This window comes from Schistocerca nitens, chromosome 1, assembly GCF_023898315.1.
Source record: "Schistocerca nitens isolate TAMUIC-IGC-003100 chromosome 1, iqSchNite1.1, whole genome shotgun sequence".
Classification (NCBI taxonomy): domain Eukaryota; kingdom Metazoa; phylum Arthropoda; class Insecta; order Orthoptera; family Acrididae; genus Schistocerca; species Schistocerca nitens.
In genome coordinates, this window is record NC_064614.1 from 769046932 (window position 1) to 769069624 (window position 22693).

At 42.4% G+C, this 22693-nt stretch overlaps 1 protein-coding gene across 1 annotated transcript in view; it reads right to left on the reverse strand.

Moving 5' to 3' along the window:
* Positions 1–22693, reverse strand: part of LOC126202244 (uncharacterized) — a 272489-nt gene that overhangs the window by 143389 nt on the left and 106407 nt on the right. The window contains exon 9 of the mRNA XM_049936853.1: positions 4112–4283. Within this exon, the coding sequence (XP_049792810.1) occupies positions 4112–4283 (172 nt within the window). The remainder of the gene's footprint in view (positions 1–4111; positions 4284–22693) is intronic.

A 22693-nucleotide genomic window follows, 5' to 3' on the forward strand; every position in this document is an offset into this window, starting at 1 on the left:
TGAATTTAAAGTATGGCAGGTATGAAAATGGGCGTAAAATGTTAATTGATCAATGTATTTTCAATGGTGGAGCAGTGTAGCATTCATAGAAAAAAGTCACAATAACAAAAAATGATGATTGATCAATGCCTTTTCAGTGGTGGAGCAGTATATCACTCATAGATACAGTCACAATACTTGGTTCAAATGGTTCTGAGCACTATGGGACTTAACTTTGGAGGTCATCAGCCCCTAGAACTTAGAACTACTTAAACCTAACTAACCTAAGGACATCACACATATCCATGCCCAAGGCAGGAGTCGAACCTGCGACCATAGCGGTCGCGCGGTTCCAGACTGTAGCGTCTAGAACCACTCAGCCACCCTGGCCGGCCAGTCACAATAGTTGTTTGACCTTGTACACAGCTGTGCAACTGTAAAATCAGCATTGGTAAACAGGAACAGCAAAATCATGGAAGGACGTGAGAGTACTGAAAAAAATTGTTTACTTCAAAATACCATTCTCTATGCTACATAAATGTAAGCAATATGAACTTGATATCTGAACAACGCAAAATCCAGTCAGAGTCTTGGAGCAAGGTTGGGCCAATGAGTTGCCACAAAGTTACCACAAAATTCTTATCTGGCACTTGTACAGATATTCATTAGATATAAGTGAAACTTAGCCAAATTGGTGTAAAAAGGGCAAAAATTCAAAAGGGAGGCATTACTACTTTCTATAGTCTGACTAAAATTACTTGACAGTTGACATCTGTCACTTTCTGATACAGTGTTGCACAACCACTGCTGGGTACCACTCAGTTATAGGTGACAAACAAACACAGTGGATACTTCACAAATGCTGTTAATGTGTAAAACAGAGCAACATTGCACGTGGCCGCCACAAGGTGTGATGGATGGAAATGGCCGATGCTCTGTTGACAGCTGATTTTTAAGTGACCAATGACGAACTGCTGTACACACCATGTTTTGTAGCCCTGAATTTAAACTCATGTCCTAACCTAACCAAATGATGTCGTGCAATTTATCCAAGAAAACAGCAATTAATGATTTTCTGCAGAATAAAAATTACGATGGCTTTGTTCACTGTGATTAAAGCTAACCACTATGAGCAAAGTGAAGACAGAAAATTTTCAGCTTCAGCACTAAAAGAAAACTGTAATTTCTCATAGACAGTGGATAACTGAAACTATCCTCACACTGGCCACATGATCTGTTGCGTAACCAACTAGGATTAGTCCTGGTTGGCACTGGTTGAAGATTATAGGTGACAACTAGATTCCAAACGAATAAAAAATGATAGGAAGAAAAATAAGAGCAAATAAAAATGTCAATTTGATTTTGAAAATGATACAGCAAAGTACTAGAAATAAAAAGTAACATTTACATAAATTAATTGAATAAAAATAACAATCAAAGTCTTTTGATTAAGATTCAGAAAAAAATTTCTCTGTGTTTGATGAGATTTGAACCTATGACCTTCTACACATAAAGTTAATACACAAACAACTGTGCCACACCACTACATTTAGAAAGGTTGTTCTATTTATGATTCAGCCTTCAAAAATTCAGCTTCACGAAATTTCATGTGAAGCTTATTTAAGTAGGCTAATCCCTGTGATTATACAAGGGTTGTTCTGAAAGTAATGCCTCCTATTTTTATTCATAGAAACTACAGAAAATACATAAAGCACAACAGCACAGCTAAATAGAGCAATATTTCAGCTACAGGCTGTCATTTTTCCACATAGTCACCACCATTCATTGCATTTTTGCCAATGACGAAACAGAGTCTGCATGCCGCACTTGTAAAAATTGGAACCAGCTGAGGCTAACCATTTCCTTACAGCTTTGATAACAACATCTGAGTTTTGAAAATGTTTGCCACATAGTCCATTTTTCGAGGCCCAAAGAGATGGAAGTTTGAAGGTGCTAAATCGGGATTGGACGGTGGATGTGGTAAGATAGTCCAGCCAAATTTTGCAATGAATTGCGTGGTCGCAAAACTGGTGTGGGGCCTGGCATTAACATGTTTCTGGTGAAAGCTGGTCTTTTTCTCTGGCCTTACCTGGAAATTCAGGCTTTCATCTTAGTCAGTGTTGTCTTGTAGTGTGCTGAATTGACAGTTTCTCCAGACTCCAGGACATCCAAAAGACCCACACCCTGGCTACCCCAGAAGTCTGTGCTCATCACTTTGCCTGCAGATGGTTGCATCTTGAATTTCTTCTTCAATGGATAATTCACATGTCACCACTAAACAGACTGTCTTTCAGATTCCAGCTCATAGGGCGACATCATGTCTCACCTCTGGTGACAATACTATTCAGAAAATTGTCACCTTCAGCTTTGTATTAGTCCAGTAGGTCCTGACAAATTTCTGTTCAGTGAGTTTTTCGTTCTTGTGTAAGCATCTGCAGGACCCATCTCGCACAGACTATCTGATAACAAAGATGTTCCAACATTGTTTCCAAGACATTACAACTGACATTCAGCTTTGCACACAATTCTGTGGTCATTATCTGCCAATCAGCATGGATGAGTTGGTCAAGATGGCCTTCATTGCTAGGGATGACAGCTGTGCAGGTCACCCATCACCTCACATTGCTCATATCTACTGTATCGTCTCCATATACCTTTAGCAAGTGTCGATGAATTTCAATCACTGCAATTTCTTCAGCAGTGAGGAATACATCTAAAGTCATCACAAAAAATAGGAGGCATACTTTCACAATGACCCTCGTAAGAACTGTATATGTGATGTTGAATCGCATCTTGTGCTGAAGGATTCAGTAGCGTTTGATTAGCTCTGTATATGAAACATGTGTATTTCGTTAGCACTGGTGTGTGTGTGTGTGTGTGTGTGTGTGTGTGTGTGTGTGTGTGTTTGATGTGGTTATCATGTGTAGTGAAATACAAAATAAAAGGGAAGGGCCAGACCTATGACTCAAGATCCAAACACATCAAAAAAGAGAGGTAGACAGGGATCAGCAAGTGAACTAATTAATTGTTGTGGTGGCTTGGTAATGTCGAATGGTTTGGGTGTGACGTTGAGCACTCTGACTGGAGGAAACCAGCTCCAACACATGAAGCGTCAACAATAAAGTAATTTTAATTAGATTATAGTGAGTCTGACAGGCCTAGAAGGTGATTTTGTCACCACAAAAATTATAGTTAATTGGAATCAGGAATAGAAACTAAGTCAATAGCTAGCAAATGTGCTTTATGTTTTACCTCTCATTTTCCACTACCAATTCCATATTAAATAAATGAGGTTTTTTTGTTCATTTATTTCAGTGTTTACCATCACAAAACCACAAACATATTTTTCAATGAAGCAAATCCCTCACAAATACATTTTCATTGGCTGCACACAACACTTCCAGAGCATCTTTCTCCTCACTGACTTGAAATGAAACATGCATTAGAACAAACATTTTTAAATGATCGTTTTGCAAATGAAACACATTTTTCAGTCCTCTGATGACAATTTGTTTGTTATTTACCTATCATACAGGTAAATCTGTGTCCTTATTTGACCTCAAAATTGATCATTGAGGTTACTCTTCTACACTTCATTCCAGTTATTCTGTTGTTATATTGAAATTTTACATAAACACAATAACAACTTTTCACTTTCATGCTAATTATTGAAAATTTTCTGTATATGATTCTGTTCACTACTCTACATTTATCATTTGCATATGTCATTTAAAACTGCTTCTAAATCTGAGCCACCACCTCCCATTAGATAATTTGAACAACATTATGTAGCCAATTTTCCTGGCCCAGTAAATCATTTACTGTCACTCTGAATTTATTGCAAAGTGAAGAGATAAACTGCCAAAAAAAGTCAATCAGAAGAAAATTATGAGGATAAAGTGATATGTTTTCCTTACCATGAAGTAGGACTGACAAACTCTTTAATAGTGAAAAACATAAAATATCAGTCCTTCGGAACAAATAGTTGCAACTGTCTGATAAGCCAAGCTTAATTGATGTGACAGTCCCAATAATCAGCTTAACTCTTTGCTTTCTAATGTTTGTAGTTTCACATGATGACAGGAATCATGAAGCCTTCAGTTATTACTGAGTATCGAGAAATGCTACAAACCAATGGTGGATTATCCAGAGGTTCAACAGCTTGAAGAAAGGATTGATAATTGAATCCCATGTCATCACTAAAGTACTGCAGTAAGCAAGTTTGCTGATCTCCAGGAACATCCAGTCCAGCCACTTGCAGGGCTTGTCGAAATTGTTCTGGACTAACATGACCACATCTGCGTCTGTAATAACAGCAGAAGAGGGTATTTAAGATACATATTGCAAAGTTAAGGAAACTTGTAAGAAAATAAGTGAACAGTCTCATTAGAGTAGTGGTTCCCAACCTGGGAATTAATTTTTCTGAGACTAAAAAACAAAAAGTGTTCAATTAAGATTTAGTAACGTCTCTTAAGCAGTCCTTAAAAATTAATATGTCTTATACCATTTCACTAGAAACCAATACACTGCAGATCATTACAACTGCAACAACATGAAGACAGCATCCAACAGACATAAAACCAGCAAAAAGCATAGTAATTACTTGAATATGCAAATGATTACCATTTCATTGCAACTCGCAGAAAGGTAGGAGTAACACATCCACATTCCATATGAGAGTAAAGATTGGGTACCTGACTCATAAAGTCACACTTTTTTTATATATAAAATTGTGCTAGTAGGAGAAAAGTTTACCAACATGTTTGGGAAGCCAACAGCGGCTGAACATAGAACTATCATGACTGTGGTTTCTTGTTACGTCATATTGCTAATAACACTGTTTGGGATCCCACTGTTGTCATGTGAGTGTGTAGTCAATGAATTCTGAAGGCCATAGTGAATGCACAGCAGGATCTCAGTGGACTCTCAATGAAGAGAGCATGAGAGGACAGACATATTGTTCTTTCACACACTGCCACATACCTATATTCTGAAAATAGGCTTGTTTGCAGTGAGACAAGTATCCACACACACCATGCAACAATGTCTGCAGTACCACAGACTGTCAGCATGGTGACAACTGTTGCCACTTCCCTTGACACTGCAGCAGAGAGGTGCATCAACAATAGTCTGTCTAATGATAGTACTGAACACAGGAGTGGCAGACAAGTCCCAGTTATGCATACATCATCATGATGGACATACCCATGTGTGGAGACTCTGAGAAGAACAAATATTGCCAGATTACATTTGTCATAATCAAGCAGGTTCAGTACCAGGTGAGATGCTATGGAATGCCATTGGGTTTACACCATGATCACCTCTAGTTTGCATAGCTGACATTTTGAACAGCAAGTGTAACATTTCTGACGTGTTAAGACCAGTGAGTGTGCTCTTGGTTTGAGGTCTCCTTCGCCAGGATAACACAAGACCACATGTGGACAGTTGAGTCCTGACTGACTTTCACAATGACCAGCGGGGTTAGAGCTGTTGTTGGTGCAAGAGGTGGCAGCTCTGTGCACCAAATTTCACATCTTGCATACCCCCAAATTACCTAAAAATTTAATCATGTATTCTTGATATTATACTGCATAATCACAAGTAAAATTTAGTTATTTGCTACACTTCCTGTTTGTATATATTGATAATGTTCACTGTCTTTATTAATAACCTACACACATCCAATTAGGTCTTCATCTCAGACATATCTTGTCTATTGGAATCTAGCAAAGAATTTCCTCAGTTCATCTTCAATCCATTCACCCATCTAATTATCCCACCCATCTCCAGGTCATTTTCATTATGGTCATAATTATGTCTTTGCTTCCAGACTGAACCCAATCAATTAGTCTGCCTGTCTGTTCTAGTAATTCCTGTCATTCACCTCTCCAATGATCAATGAACAGCTCTCAGATTTTGAATAATCTCCATTACAGTCCACACTCACTGCTGTTTGCAAAAATTGTTAATATGAATGGACTTTATATTTCAGAAACACTGGAAACTCCTTTTTGATAACCAATGTGGTGTACTAAAAGCACCCCAGATGTTTTCATCACTTGTTATCAGTAGTAAATTATATTAGCAACTATTTTCCTGATTTTTATCAACAATTGTGTGAAGTCTAAGACTATTATAATAAACAAAGGGATATTTTCAGACAGTGAAATTCCAACCAAAAAGCAATGTCTTGGATTTCATATCTCACTAGAAACTATAGAAAAATGTCTTGAGAACACCAATTTAATTTACCACCACTTACATATATGAAAATGGATGATCTGCTATGATAGCAATGAAAAGAAAAGTGAGGGACATAATGAAATTTCAGCTTAACCTACTATATGTATCACTCGACACCAAGGCCAAAATAAAAAGGATTACTAAAAATAAGCAGTACCAATTGTCTCATTGAGTCATTATTTCTTGGTTTAATAAAAACCACAAAAATAGGTGAGTTTTACTTCTTTGCACATTAACTAATTGTAAGTATTATTGTCATTTGTCAGTACAAAAAATGTGTTACTTTTTCACAACTTGTAGTTCATTTAAATGTACAATTTTGTTGAGGGTATCAACTCTCATCCATGAGTAATTGTCTCAGTAAGGTTGGGAACCACCACATTGGAGAAATAACACAATATTTATGTATAGCACAATCAATCAATAAGGTTACTATATTTGGCACAATACTGTATTTGCATATTAGTTCAAACAATTAAGAACTCATTGTCATGTACATGATTATATTTTATACTATATTTTTCCGGTGACTTTATGTACATGAAACAAAAATAAAACATTAAAAAACGGAAAATGAAAACCACCGGAGTGGAGAAGGGGGTGGGAGTGTGTGTGTGTGTGGGGGGGGGGGGGGGGGGGGGGTAATTCCATATAAGTACATTTTACCGGAGAATGATTTCAAAAAATGCAGCATGATGACTCAAATACTAAAATTCTGCTCCTGGAACCTTCTTTTATTTTTTGTAGTACAAACTTATGTGAATAACTATAATACTTTTAGTTATTTTTTAGGATTACATATCTCAATTAGTAAAAACAGAACCCTTATAGAACCACTTTGTTGCCCCCATTGTCTGTCCATCCGACTGTTAAAAACCCTTTTTCTCTGGAATAGGTACATGTATCAAGTTAAAATTTGCGTCACATGCTGAGGTCCATGGTCCCTTCACAGTGTGAAACACTGAAGCCTCTAAGTCAATGCAATCAAAAGATACTACTATTTATGCCACATATTTTAATATTCACAAACTCATTCATGAAAACTGACAGGGTACTTTCCGTTGGTCTAGAACCATGACACAAAGATGATGGCACTTTGGGACATGCAGTATATTCGAAACCAGCCCATATGGATTTATATTTACATGCAAATAGCTACCACCATCCTTCAGAGATGATGTGTGTCCTCAGAACTCTGGTACACAGAGCACACATCACCACTGACAAGAGCAGTCTGGAGGGTGAGCTTTTCCACTTGAGAACGATTTTTGAAGCCAGTGGATATTCTCTACAGCAGATACATATGGCACTATGAATGAAACCAAGGAGTCGGCATAAGGAATGCAGAAGATGACACAGAAAGTTTTAAATCCATGATTTTTCTGCAATATGTGGGAAGCCTGTCATCAAAACTAGTACAGATCATCAGCAAACACAAAGTGAAAGTCATTTTTCATCCTTCACCAAAGACAGCAGCACTCCTGAGTTCTGTTAAAGGTGATTTGGTGCTTTGGAAGCCTGGGGTTTATAAGATCCTCTGTGAGTGTGGCCATTCAGACATTGGACAGATGACACGTACAGTCCATGAGAGATGAACAGAGCATTGCAGGTACACCTGGCTCTTACAACCTAAAAAATTGGTGGTGTCAGAACACTGTATTGACACTAGGCATTCTCGACTTAACCTTTCGGGGACTCAGTAGTGAAAGAAGCAATTGAAATTCGATTGATGATAAATTTAATTAATAGAGATAGCAGCCTCAGCTTGGACAAATCAGAGTATCCAGCACTTTCTGTAATAAACTCACAAAGACATCGCAGTGCTACATTGATATCACTGTGCCGATCAACTGTGTAGCCACGGATCTAATTTCATGAATATGTTGTACCTCTTTGCTGCCAATCAACATCTCTGGCACCTTGTGTTTCTGTAACTGAATGCACAGTGGCTAGCATGTGAGTCTAAAAAGTGCTGGAGCATTGGTAACCTCAGCTCATTCTGAAGATGGCTGGATGGTATACAGCCAAAATATCACAAGAACAAGTGAAATTTATGAGGCTGCACACCTGAAATTTTATGGAATGAAAAAGGCATCCTAATTCCAACACTGAACCCTGCCTCTCTCAGTCCATACCTGCAGCCCACCTCACCTAACAAACCCCTGGTCACCATCTCCTGGCCCCTCCCCAGTCACCTCCCCCCCCCCCCTCCTCCCACTGGTCACCTTCCAAGAATCAGGAGTTCCTTACCTCCAATTAGTCTCCATCACCCTTCCCCAAGTCGCTTCTAAGAACAGCAACCTTTCAGCAAAGGAAAGGACAGCCTTCCTAGCATCCCAAAACCCAAAACCTCTGGTAAGTTCTGATGATATCTTCATGATCTGGACTCAGGACCAACAGAACCTATCCTCATTCCTTCACAACTTAAACACCTTCTCTCCCAGCTGCTTCACCTTGTCCTCCCCAAACCAGCATGCCATCTTCCTAGATGTTTACCTCCTCCTCTCTAATGGCTCCATCCACACCTCTGACCACAAAATTGCTCCCATACAGCCTTTTGACCCAGGAAATGCACATCTGCAGTGACAAGAATTCCCTTTTTCAGTAAGTTGAAGGTCTCACCAAGGCCTTAACAGAGTGGCACTATTCCAAGACCTAGTCCATAAACAGGTTTCCTGTGCCATTCCCAAACACATCCCACTCTTCCGATCACATTTAAGAGCCAACTGCAAAAGACTATCCCTGTCATCACCCAGTACCACCTCAAGACAAGAACAACTGAACCACATCCTTCATTAGGGTTTGATTATCTACTGTCATACCCTGAGGTGCGGGACATCCTACCCAAGATCCTTCCCAGAACTCCTAAAGAGGTGCTCCATCATCCAGCCAACCTCACTACATTCTAGTCCATCCCTTTGCCACTCCCAATCCCAACCTCTTGCCACAGGGATCATACCCCCATAGAAGACCCATGTGCAAGACCTGTGCAATCCAGCCACCCAGTATTTCCTACCCTAGTCCTGTTACAGGCTTATCTTACTCCATCATATGTCAGGCCAACTTGAAAGCAGCTATGCTCTACACCAGCTCTGCTGCAATCATTGACTACCAACCAACCATCCAACAAAATGAATGCCCACCACCAAACTGTGGCCAGGAGCAAAGTAGACCACCCTGTTGCACGATATGCAGCTGAACATAACATGCTTGATTTCAATGGTTGCTTCACAACCCAGGCCGTCTGGATCCTCCCCTCCACTACCATTTTTTTAATCCTTATAACATGTTCTCCAGTCCCAAAATTATCCTGTGTTCTACCACCCAACAGTTTCCACCCCCTCATCCTATCACTTCCACACTTTTCATATTCCCTCGCCCTCTTTGTGTGTCACCCTCTGCAAATGTAATGGCCCATGCTTTCTCCTTCCCTACTCCTTTCCTTTTCTGTTCCCCACTCTTTCCCCCACGCCCCACCTCCCGACGCTACACCTGACAGTCTCTACTCCGTGCATGCCCCACAAGACAGCTCTCTTCTCTCCCCTCACCTATGATGTGGAATCCAAAATTTTTGAGACTGGTGCTGCCATCTGGAGAGTAGGAGTAGTAGATCTTTGCACTGCTAGGTGACGAGAGCTGCATATCTGATGAGTCAGTGTGCGGAGTGGCATTCTGTTGGGAGGACATGTTGCGTGTCCATAGTGATGACCTTATGGATGGGTGGAGAGGGTTTTAAGGGTGCACGACGGCAAGGTCTTCAGTGCCCACTCAGTAACAGATTGAGATGGGTGTCAAGAAAAGAATCAGAACTATAAGATAAAACAGAACGTAAAACACAGGAAAAAAGCTTGGAAAAATATGTGCCTACCCACACCAAAGCGTGGGACGAAGCATGCCGCCAGCAGTAAAACATGGACAACCCAGGAAGAAAGTGGTAGAGGGAGCTAAAGCAATATAGCAGATGGTAGTGGCTGGCTGAGCGCAAGGAAAAAGGGAGGAGCCAGCCACTGTGCAATACACTAAAACCTCCAGCCTAAAAGTTTAGGCCAGAGTCCAGACACATCACAAAACTTTAAAACCCTAGACACACACGTCTCATCATTAGCTAAAACACAGGGCAGTTCCCCATCAACTTGTGCTTCTGCCCTGGCATCACGGTATAAAATGCAGTCACTTAAAATGTGCCGGACAGAGATGTGCACACCACAAGCATCACAAAACGGGGGATCTTCCCGCCATAATAGAAAGCTATGTGTGAGAGAACAGTTCCCAATCCAAAGACGTGTGAGGGTCACTTCTTCCCGCCTGAGCACCCGGCAGGAGGTATGCCACGGCCGAGTTGTTGACTTCACCAACTGCAGTTTATTGGCCGTCACCGCCAACCATTCTTCCTCCCACAACTCCATGCACTTCTTGTGGAGTGCAAAAATGACAGACTGCAAGGGAATAGGAGACTGGACCACATCCAGCTCTCTGCAGGCCTCCTTGGCAGCCCGATCGGCCTTTTCATTGCCCCATATTCCTACATGACCAGGCACCCAGCAGAAGGACACCTCCTTACCCTGCCATTGGAGCCAGCACAGTTGGTCATTTATCAGCTGGACCATCTCCTCAGTTGGGTACAGATTCTGCAATGATTGTAAGGCACTAAGAGAATTGGAGCGGAGGAGAAATCGATTGCCCCGAACATGATTCTTCCACTCCAGTGCCTTCAGGATCGCATGGAGCTCTGCTGTGAAAACAGTATATTCTTCAGGGAGGCGAATCCAGGTAACATGATCAGAGAACACAACAGAACAGCCAAGGAAATTCTCCTGTTTGGAGCCATCAGTGTAAACGATGGTAAAACTGTGATGCGCATCCAAAATGTTAAAAAACTAAAATTGGAATGTAAAATCTGGTGTACTATCTTTCTTAAAATTAGTCAATTCTAAAATAAGTCTGGGTCTCTGGAGGAGCCTAGGTGGAAATCTGCTCCAACCACGACGGAAAACATGAAGACCAGCCATATCCATCGCAGAGAGGCAATCCTGTGCACGAATCCCATAGGGCCACATTGTTCGTTGCCGGTTATGAACTAGCTGTGCCAGAGGAAGCTGAGCAATGGTATGGTATGCAGGTGTGTATGGTGTGGATAAAGTTTTATATGCCCGGCACACAGTAAGTAACCGCCGCCACATATGAAGTGGCGGTTCACCAGCCTCTGCACAGAGGCTTGGTAGGGGGCTAGTTCTGAATGCCCCAGTGGCCAACCAAAGCCCTTCATGGTGCACAATGTCCAACATCTTTAAGTAAGAAGGCCTCGCAGACCCATACACAGTGCACCCATAATCGAGCCGAGATTGCACAAATGCCCTGTAAAACTGGAGCTCCACGTATTGTGGCTAAGACATTTTAAAATACTTAAAGCCTTAAGTGACCATCATTTAAGGTCTTTAAGATGAGGTAACCACGTAAGCTTCGAGTCAAAAATGAGCCCCAGAAATCCCACCGTGTCTTTAAAAGCGAGGACAGTATCCCTTATCCTCAACTCAGGAAAGATTAAAATCGAACGAGAATGGTGAAAAAGAACACACACGGACTTCTCAGTGGAAAACTAAAAACCACTCTTCTGAGCCCAGTCATCCAAACGTCTAAGAGTAAGTTGCAACTGACGCGTTGTTGTTGCAAGGCTTGAAGAAGAGCAAAACGAAGAGAAATCAACCACAAACAAGGAACACTGGACAGGACTTTTCACTATGGAGGTAATGCTATTAATAGCAATGGCAAAGACAGTCACACTTAAAACACTACCCTGAGGGACACCATTCTCCTGCTCAAAGCAGTCAGACAGGGCGTCACTAATTCGGTATCTAAAACATCGTGGCGAGAGGAAACACTGAATAAAAAGTGGAAGACAACCACGAAAACCCCATTCGTGAAGCTGCTCCAAGATGAGACACCTCCAAGTGGTACCGTACGCCTTCTCGATGTCAAAAAATACACCTATAAGGTGATGACAGCATAGGAAAGCTTGCTGTATAGCCGCCTCCAGGATGGCAAGGTTATCGAAGGTGGAACGAAACCTCCTGAACCCACACTGAAAGCGACTAAGAAGTTGCTGGGATTCTAACATCCAGACAAGGTGGCGGTTGACCATCCGCTCCAAGGTCTTTCCCATGCAACTAGTGAGGGCAACACTAGGGTAGCTACTCGGGCTCATGTGGTCTTTCCCAGCTTTTAAAAAAGGAATTAAAACTGCCTCATGTCACGAGTCAGAAAAGTGACCTGACACCCAAATGGCATTAAAAAGTGCGAGGAGGATTTCTTTGTTGCGCCTTGTGAGTTGCCATAGCATACTGTAATGGATCCTGTCGTGACCGGAGGATGTGTCACGAGCTGTAGACAATGAAGAATCCAGCTCCCACATAGAAAATGGGCAGTTGTAAACTTCATGAGAGGTGGGCAGGAAGTCTAGACTAAACCTCTCAAAAACCGCTCTATAGCGCTGGAAACCTGGATCCTGACTGGTTGTTGCAGTAACCATGGCAAAATACGCTGCTATAGTCTGGGCAATGTCTTGCGGATCCAGGTGGAGAGTGCCGTTAGTCATTACAGAAGCCATGGGGCACCTCCCTACTCTCCCAGAATTTCTCCTGATGGTCTCCCACACAATGGAACTTTTGGTGGAGCGATTAATGGTGTTCAGGAACTGCTGCCATGACCTCATTTTGCTCTCTCAAATAATGCGGCGACATTTTGCCCTTGCCACCCTAAAGGCTGCAAGATTCTCAGCAGTCGGCCGACACTGGAACAGACGCAGGGCCGCACGCCTGGTCCTGATTGCAGAGCGGCATTCAGCACTCCACCAAGGGACAAGTTGCCCCTTCCGGTGGCCTGTGGACTGTGAAATGGATGCTTCAGCAACATAGTGGACTGTTTTGGTAATATGATCCACCCATGCCTCCACATTCGCACAGTGTTCGAACTGGGCGTACTGGCTATAAAGTGTCCAGTCGGCCCCACTGAGCACCCATCTTGATGGTCTTCTTTCGGGGCCCACGGCATCTGGCAGGTGAATCCAGATTGGGAAGTGATCACTGCCGTGTAAGTCAGCGACCACTTCCCATTGAGCACTGGCGTCAAAAGCTGGAGAGCAAAGCGAGAGATCAGATTAGATTAGATTAGATTAGTTTTCGTTCCATAGATCCGTGCTGAGGAGATCCTCGTGGATGTGGAACATGTCAATTTTTTTTTCTTTTTTTTTTAAAGCTGAAATTACAATACTAATAGTACGAATATATACAATACATCATTTGTTTCTACTAAAAAATTCATCAATGGAGTAGAAGGAGTTGGCCACTAGTAAGTCTTTCAGGCTCCTTTTAAACTGATCTTTATTTGTAACTAAATTTTTTATGTTTACTGGCAAATTATTGAAGATGAGTGTTCCTGAGTAGTGGACCCCTTTTTGAACTAAAGTAAGTGCTTTTAAGTCCTTGTGCAGATCATTTTTGTTCCTTGTACTGTATGTATGAACTGAGCTGTTTGTTGGAAAAAGAGATATATTATTTAGGACAAATTTCATTAATGAGTAAATATACTGAGAGGCAGTAGTTAGTATACCCAGTTCTTTGAAGAGGTTTCCACAGGACGTCCGTGAATTTACTCCACAAATAATACATATTACATGCTTTTGGACTCTAAAAACTTTTGTTTGACTTGAAGAGTTACCCCAAAATACACTCCTGGAAATGGAAAAAAGAACACATTGACACCGGTGTGTCAGACCCACCAAACTTGCTCCGGACACAGCGAGAGGGCTGTACAAGCAATGATCACACGCACGGCACAGCGGACACACCAGGAACCGCGGTGTTGGCCGTCGAATGGCGCTAGCTGCGCAGCAATTGTGCACCGCCGCCGTCAGTGTCAGCCAGTTTGCCGTGGCATATGGAGCTCCATCGCAGTCTTTAACACTGGTAGCATGCCGCGACAGCGTGGACGTGAACCGTATGTGCAGTTGACGGACTTTGAGCGAGGGCGTATAGTGGGCATGTGGGAGGCCGGGTGGACGTACCGCCGAATTGCTCAACACGTGGGGCGTGAGGTCTCCACAGTACATCGATGTTGTCGCCAGTGGTCGGCGGAAGGTGCACGTGCCCGTCGACCTGGGACCGGACCGCAGCGACGCACGGATGCACGCCAAGACCGTAGGATCCTACGCAGTGCCGTAGGGGACCGCACCGCCACTTCCCAGCAAATTAGGGACACTGTTGCTCCTGGGGTATCGGCGAGGACCATTCGCAACCGTCTCCATGAAGCTGGGCTACGGTCCCGCACACCGTTAGGCCGTCTTCCGCTCACGCCCCAACATCGTGCAGCCCGCCTCCAGTGGTGCCGCGACAGGCGTGAATGGAGGGACGAATGGAGATGTGTCGTCTTCAGCGATGAGAGTCGCTTCTGCCTTGGTGCCAATGATGGTCGTATGTGTGTTTGGCGCCGTGCAGGTGAGCGCCACAATCAGGACTGCATACGACCGAGGCACACAGGGCCAACACCCGGCATCATGGTGTGGGGAGCGATCTCCTACACTGGCCGTACACCACTGGTGATCGTCGAGGGGACACTGAATAGTGCACGGTACATCCAAACCGTCATCGAACCCATCGTTCTACCATTCCTAGACCGGCAAGGGAACTTGCTGTTCCAACAGGACAATGCACGTCCGCATGTATCCCGTGCCACCCAACGTGCTCTAGAAGGTGTAAGTCAACTACCCTGGCCAGCAAGATCTCCGGATCTGTCCCCCATTGAGCATGTTTGGGACTGGATGAAGCGTCGTCTCACGCGGTCTGCACGTCCAGCACGAACGCTGGTCCAACTGAGGCGCCAGGTGGAAATGGCATGGCAAGCCGTTCCACAGGACTACATCCAGCATCTCTACGATCGTCTCCATGGGAGAATAGCAGCCTGCATTGCTGCGAAAGGTGGATATACACTGTACTAGTGCCGACATTGTGCATGCTCTGTTGCCTGTGTCTATGTGCCTGTGGTTCTGTCAGTGTGATCATGTGATGTATCTGACCCCAGGAATGTGTCAATAAAGTTTCCCCTTCCTGGGACAATGAATTCACGGTGTTCTTATTTCAATTTCCAGGAGTGTATTATACCATATGACATTATGGAATGAAAGTAGGCAAAGTATGCAAGCTTTTTCATTTTTATGTCACCTATGTCTGCTAACACTCGAATTGCAAATACAGATTTGTTAAGGCGTTTCTGCAGTTTTGTGGTGTGCTCTTCCCAACTGAATTTATTATCAAGTTGTAATCCCAGGAATGTAAGACTGTCAACCTCTTCTATCTGCTCTTCTTCGTATTTTATGCATATGCTGGGTGGAAACCTCTTACAGGTTCTGAATTGCATATAGTGAGTCTTTTCGAAGTTTAATGTCAGTGAGTTGGCTTTAAACCATTTATTAATATCCATGAAAATATCATTAGCAGATCTTTCTAGAAACACACTTGACATACTATTTATTGCAATACTTGTGTCATCTGCAAACAAAACGAACTCTGCTTCTGGCAGTGTAACTGATGAGAGATCATTAATGTACACAAGAAAAAGCAATGGCCCTAAGATGGATCCTTGTGGGACACCACATGTAATTACTTCCCATTCTGATGATGACTGATGACTTAATTCACTAGTCCCTTGCACTGACACCCTTTGTTTCCTGTTAGTGAGGTATGACTTGAACTATTTTGCAGCTCTGCCTATGACACCATGTTGTTGTTGTTGTTGTTGTGGTCTTCAGTCCTGAGACTGGTTTGATGCAGCTCTCCATGCTACTCTATCCTGTGCAAGCTTCTTCATCTCCCAGTACCTACTGCAACCTACATCCTTCTGAATCTGCTTAGTGTATTGATCTCTTGGTCTCCCTCTATGATTTTTACCCTCCACACTGCCCTCCAATACTAAATTGGTGATCCCTTGATGCCTCAGAACACGTCCTACCAACCGCTCCCTTCTTCTAATCAAGTTGTGCCACAAATTTCTCTTCTCTCCAATTCTATTCAATACCTCCTCATTAGTTATGTGATCTACCCATCTAATCTTCAGCATTCTTCTGTAGCACCACATTTCAAAAGCTTCTATTCTCTTCTTGTCCAAACTATTTATCGTCCATGTTTCACTTCCATACATGGCTACACTCCATACAAATACTTTCAGAAACGACTTCCTGACACTTAAATCTATACTCGATGTTAACAAATTTCTCTTCTTCAGAAACGCTTTCCTTGCCATTGCCAGTCTACATTTTATATCCTCTCTACTTCGACCATCATCAGTTATTTTGCTCCCTAAATAGCAAAACTCCTTTACTACTTGAAGTGTCTCATTTCCTAATCTAATCCCCTCCGCATCACCCGATTTAATTTGACTACATTCCATTATCCTCGTTTTGCTTTTGTTGATGTTCATCTTATATCCTCCTATCAAGACACTGTCCATTCCGTTCAACTGCTCTTCCAAGTCCTTTGCTGTCTCTGACAGAATTACAATGTCATCGGCGAACCTCAAAGTTTTTACTTCTTCTCCATGAATTTTAATACCTTCTCCAAATTTTTCTTTTGTTTCCTTTACTGCTTGCTCAATATACAGATTGAATAACATTGGGGAGAGGCTACAACCCTGTCTCACTCCTTTCCCAACCACTGCTTCCCTTTCATGCCCCTCGACTCTTATAACTGCCATCTGGTTTCTGTACAAATTGTAAATAGCCTTTCGCTCCCTGTATTTTACCCCTGCCACCTTCAGAATTTGAAAGAGAGTATTCCAGTTAACGTTGTCAAAAGCTTTCTCTAAGTCTACAAATGCTAGAAACGTAGGTTTGCCTTTTCTTAATCTTTCTTCTAACATAAGTCGTAAGGTTAGTATTGCCTCACGTGTTCCAACATTTCTACGGAATCCAAACTGATCTTCCCCGAGGTCCGCTTCTACCAGTATTTCCATTTGTCTGTAAAGAATTCGCGTTAGTATTTTGCAGCTGTGACTTATTAAACTGATAATTCGGTGATTTTCACATCTGTCAACACCTGCTTTCTTTGGGATTGGAATTATTATATTCTTCTTGAAGTCTGAGGGTATTTCGCCTGTCTCATACATCTTGCTCACCAGATGGTAGAGTTTTGTCATGACTGGCTCTCCCAAGGCCATCAGTAGTTCTAATGGAATGTTGTCTACTCCCGGGGCCTTGTTTCGACTCAGGTCTTTCAGTGCTCTGTCAACTCTTCATGCAGTATCTTATCTCCCATTTCGTCTTCATCTACATCCTCTTCCATTTCCATAATATTGTCCTCAAGTACATCGCCCTTGTATAAACCCTCTATATACTCCTTCCACCTTTCTGCCTTCCCTTCTTTGCTTAGAACGGGGTTGCTATCTGAGCTCTTGATATTCATACAAGTGGTTCTCTTCTCTCCAAAGGTCTCTTTAATTTTCCTGTAGGCAGTATCTATCTTACCCCTAGTGAGACAAGCCTCTACATCCTTACATTTGTCCTCTAGCCATCCCTGCTTAGCCATTTTGCACTTCCTGTCGATCTCATTTTTGAGACGTTTGTATTCCTTTTTGCCTGCTTCATTTACTGCATTTTTATATTTTCTCCTTTCATCGATTAAATTCAATATTTCTTCTGTTACCCAAGGATTTCTATTAGCCCTCGTCTTTTTACCTACTTGATCCTCTGCTGCCTTCACTACTTCATCCCTCAGAGCTACCCATTCTTCTTCTACTGTATTTCTTTCCCCCATTCCTGTCAATTGTTCCCTTATGCTCTCCCTGAAACTCTCTACAACCTCTGGTTCTTTCAGTTTATCCAGGTCCCATCTCCTTAAATTTCCACCTTTTTGCAGTTTCTTCAGTTTCAATCTGCAGTTCATAACCAATAGATTGTGGTCAGAATCCACATCTGCCCCTGGAAATGTCTTACAATTTAAAACCTGGTTCCTAAATCTATGTCTTACCATTATATAATCTATCTGATACCTTTTAGTATCTCCAGGATTCTTCCAGGTATACAACCTTCTTTTATGATTCTTGAACCTAGTGTTAGCTATGATTAATTTATGCTCTGTGCAAAATTCTACAAGGTGGCTTCCTCTTTCATTTCTTCCCCCCAATCCATATTCACCTACTATGTTTCCTTCTCTCCCTTTTCCTACTGACGAATTCCAGTCACCCATGACTATTAAGTTTTCGTCTCCCTTCACTACCTGAATAATTTCTTTTATCTCGTCATACATTTCATCAATTTCTTCATCATCTGCAGAGCTAGTTGGCATATAAACTTGTACTACTGTAGTAGGCATGGGCTTTGTGTCTATCTTGGCCACAATAATGCATTCACTATACTGTTTGTAGTAGCTAACCCGCACTCCTATTTTTTTATTCATTATTAAACCTACTCCTGCATTACCCCTATTTGATTTTGTATTTATAACCCTGTAATCACCTGACCAAAAGTCTTGTTCCTCCTGCCACCGAACTTCACTAATTCCCACTATATCTAACTTTAACCTATCCATTTCCCTTTTTAAATTTTCTAACCTACCTGCCCGATTAAGGGATCTGACATTCCACGCTCCGATCCGTAGAACGCCAGTTTTCTTTCTCCTGAAAACGACGTCCTCTTGAGCAGTCCCCGCCCGGAGATCCGAATGGGGGACTATTTTACCTCCGGAATATTTTACCCAAGAGGACGCCATCATCATTTAATCATACAGTAAAGCTGCATGTCCTCGGGAAAAATTACGGCTGTAGTTTCTCTTTACTTTCAGCCGTTCGCAGTACCAGCACAGCAAGGCCGTTTTGGTTAATGTTACAAGGCCAGATCAGTCAATCATCCAGACTGTTGCCCCTGCAACTACTGAAAAGGCTGCTGCCCCTCTTCAGGAACCACATGTTTGTCTGGCCTCTCAACAGATACCCCTCCGTTATGGTTGCACCTACGGTACGGCCATCTGTATCGCTGAGGCACGCAAGCCTCCCCACCAACGGCAAGGTCCATGGTTCATAGGGGGGGTATGACACCACAGAATTCTAATTTACTTAAAATGATGTTGTGGTTCACACAATCAAATGCCTTTGACAAATCACAGAAAATACCTGCTGCTTGTAATTTGTTATTTAATTAATTAAGTACATTTTCACTGTAGTTGTAAATAGCCTTCTCGATATCAGAACCCTTCAGAAATCCAAACTGTGTTCTTGATAATATGTTATTTGTGGTCAGATGGTTGAGCAGCTGCCTGTACATTACTTTTTCTAAAATTTTTGAGAATGCTGGCAAAAGTGAAATCGGTCTGTAGTTTGATGGTATCTCTTTATCCGCTTTCTTGAATAGAGGCTTAACATCTGCATATTTTAGCCAGTCAGGAAATGTCCCAGTTATAATTGACTGGTTACACAAGTAACTTAGAATTGTACTAAACTCACAAGAACATGCCTTAATTAACTTTGTTGATATTTCATCGTACCCACTAGAATGCTTTGTTTTTAAAGATTTTATTATGGAAGTTATTTCTTTTGGTGTAGTGAGTGATATATTCATGTACTTCAAGCTATTTGTGAAGGCTAGTTTCAGATATTCAAGGGCATTATTTACTGATCCTGAAAGTCCCATTCTGTTAGTAACGGATATAAAGTGCTTGTTAAATAGATTTGCTACACTATGCCCATCAGTTACTAATGTGTCATCTACCCTTAGTGCTATTTGCTCCTGTTCCTTTCTGGTTCTACCAGTCTGCTCTTTCACTATATCCCATATTGTTTTTATTTTGTTCCCTAACATTGCTATTTTCTTCTCGTAGTGCATTTGTTTAGACGTCTGAATTACTTTTTTTAATGTTTTACAGTATTCCTTGTATTTAGCTAAATCATCAGCACTGGAGCTATTCTTGGTCAACACATGCAGTTTCCTTTTTGTCTTACAGGAAATCTTTATTCCTTGTGTAATCCATGGTTTTATTATAGACTTCTGTTTAATTTGAGTAACTTTTAGAGGAAAACAGTTTTCAAACATGGTACTGACATTGTTCATGAATGTGTTATATTTTTCATTCATGTCGTGAGCACTATAAACATCTTTCCAGTTCATATCTTTGAGCAGTTTTCTAAAACACTCAATTTTTGGTTGATTGACTACTCTCCTGTACTCAGATTTAGCAGTCTTGTTAATCTGCTTAGAATTTACATCTAAAACAAGGAGCTGCATGTCATGATCCGATAGTCCATTTATAACAGGTTTTATGATATGATTTTGTTCCTTTGATTTGTCTATAAAAATGTTATCAATGGCTGTCCTTGAAGATTTAGTGATCCTAGTTGGAAAGTTTACAGTGTGAGTTAGATTGAAAGACAACATTACTAACTGCAGTGAATGTTTACTGGAAGATTGCATTAGAAAATCTGTATTAAAGTCACCAGCAATCAAAATTTTTTTGTTTCTTCCTGTTAAATAACCCAAAAGAGCTTGTAGATGATCTAAAAATAGATTATAATTTCCTGCAGGTGCTCGGTAAATTGTTATTATTATATAGGACCTGTTATGGAACTCTACTTCTGTTGCACATGCTTCTAGATGCTGCTCTAAACAGAATTTATTAATGTCAATGTTCTTGAATTTATGGCAGTTTTTGATAAATGTGGCAACTCCTCCTCCATCCATATCCACTCAATGGCAGAGAATGACCCAGTCGCTGTGCAGAAGTGAGTGCTCTGTCCTTCATTGAGCAAGCAGGCACAGGATGACAGGAGAAGCCTCTCAATTGCTCTACCCCTGGGACAGGTAATTGCAGAGCCCCAAAGCACATTGTGGGCATTAAAATTACCGCAAATAATGAATGGCTGGGGGAGCTGTGTAAGACAGTCGGTGAGGGCCGCTTCATCAAGTGCATCATGTGGGGGCAAGTAAAGCGAACGTACAGTCAATGGATGACACACGAGCACGGACACAGCGATGGCCTGTAAAGTCGTCGTAAGCGAGAGAGGCGAGGAGTGGTAGTCCGTCCTGACGAAAATACCTACGCCTCCTCTAGCTCTCTCTCCACGCAGGTCGTCCATTTTGTAGAGTGTATAACCTCGCATCTCAGGGGAGTATGATGGATGGAAATAAGTCTCCTGGAGACACAGATACAGTGGTCTACCCTGAGAGAGTAGACGAAGTTCTTCCTCATGCGTCCTGAACCCCTACAAGTTCCACTGAAGTATGAGAGCGATCTATGACGGGGGTAGCACCTTCATCCTGTCTCTCCGACTGGGTAGGGAGACTGCAGCAGGTATAGGGGCAGGCGTGGGGCGAGATGATTGCCCCACACATACGTTGTACTTCATCAGCTCTGGGGAAGAGTCAGATGAAGCCTCACATAAAACGACATCTGCATGGTTAGACGGTTTACCACGTGATTTGACCCACTGTTGCTGCTGTATAGAAGCTTCCTGCGGTTTGGTGGGCTTTGAGGAAGCCGACGTGGGAGTGGTAATGGCCGTACTGGGCTTCAGAACAGCCTCAGCTGTTGGAGGCACCAGGGGCTGGCCCAAGTTCGCCACTGTACCTTTGTCTGCCGTTCGAGTAGGGGCTACAGGCTCTGAAACACTGGCTATGTTGCAAGTCCACTGACATCTGCAGGTGTTAGTGCCAAAACTCACCACCTCTGTCTGCATAGAGGCATCGGCTTTTGGAGTATGCTTCTGAACCATGGATGCAAAAGACGCAACAAATGTGGGAGGGTGCATCGACTTGTTGATCTTTTTGGCCTCACCATAGGGGATGTGTTTGGTTGTTTTTTTTTCCTAGACTTTGCGTTCCTCCAAAAATATTCGGCAATCACTACTCCATACAGGGTGGTTCCCAGAGCAATTGATACATTTGGCTGGAGATGAGGAATCAACTCCTTCATGAGCAGTCTTACCGCAGTCACCACAAGTCGTTTCGCCATTACACCGTAAGGTGGTATGCCCAAAACACTGGCATTTAAAACAGTGCATTGGGGTCAGGAAATAAGGCCTCACCACTAAGGTGAAGGAAGCCAGCTTTAACATTTTCAGGAAGTTTCGTCAGAATAAAGGAGTCGGATTTGACAAGACTGCCATCAACCTTCTTCATGATATGTTGTACATCAACGATACCTTCCGGAGCCCACTCATGTTGCAGTTCTTCCCTGGGAATGTCAACTAGATCCCGGCATGTCACAACACCTTTGCCTTAATTCAAGGTGCTGTGCAGTTCAGTGTCTGCAGCATACTCCCCAAGGCATTTAGCAGATTGGAGGTTAGTTGCTTGCTGTGAAGTGGAAGTTTCCACTAGCAAGATCCCATTATGCAAGCGCTTCACTGATTTTAAGGAGCCACAGATTCCCTCCAAACCCTTTGTATATAGAAGGGCAAAACCTTCTCGAAACTACCCTCCTTCCATTGGACAATGAGA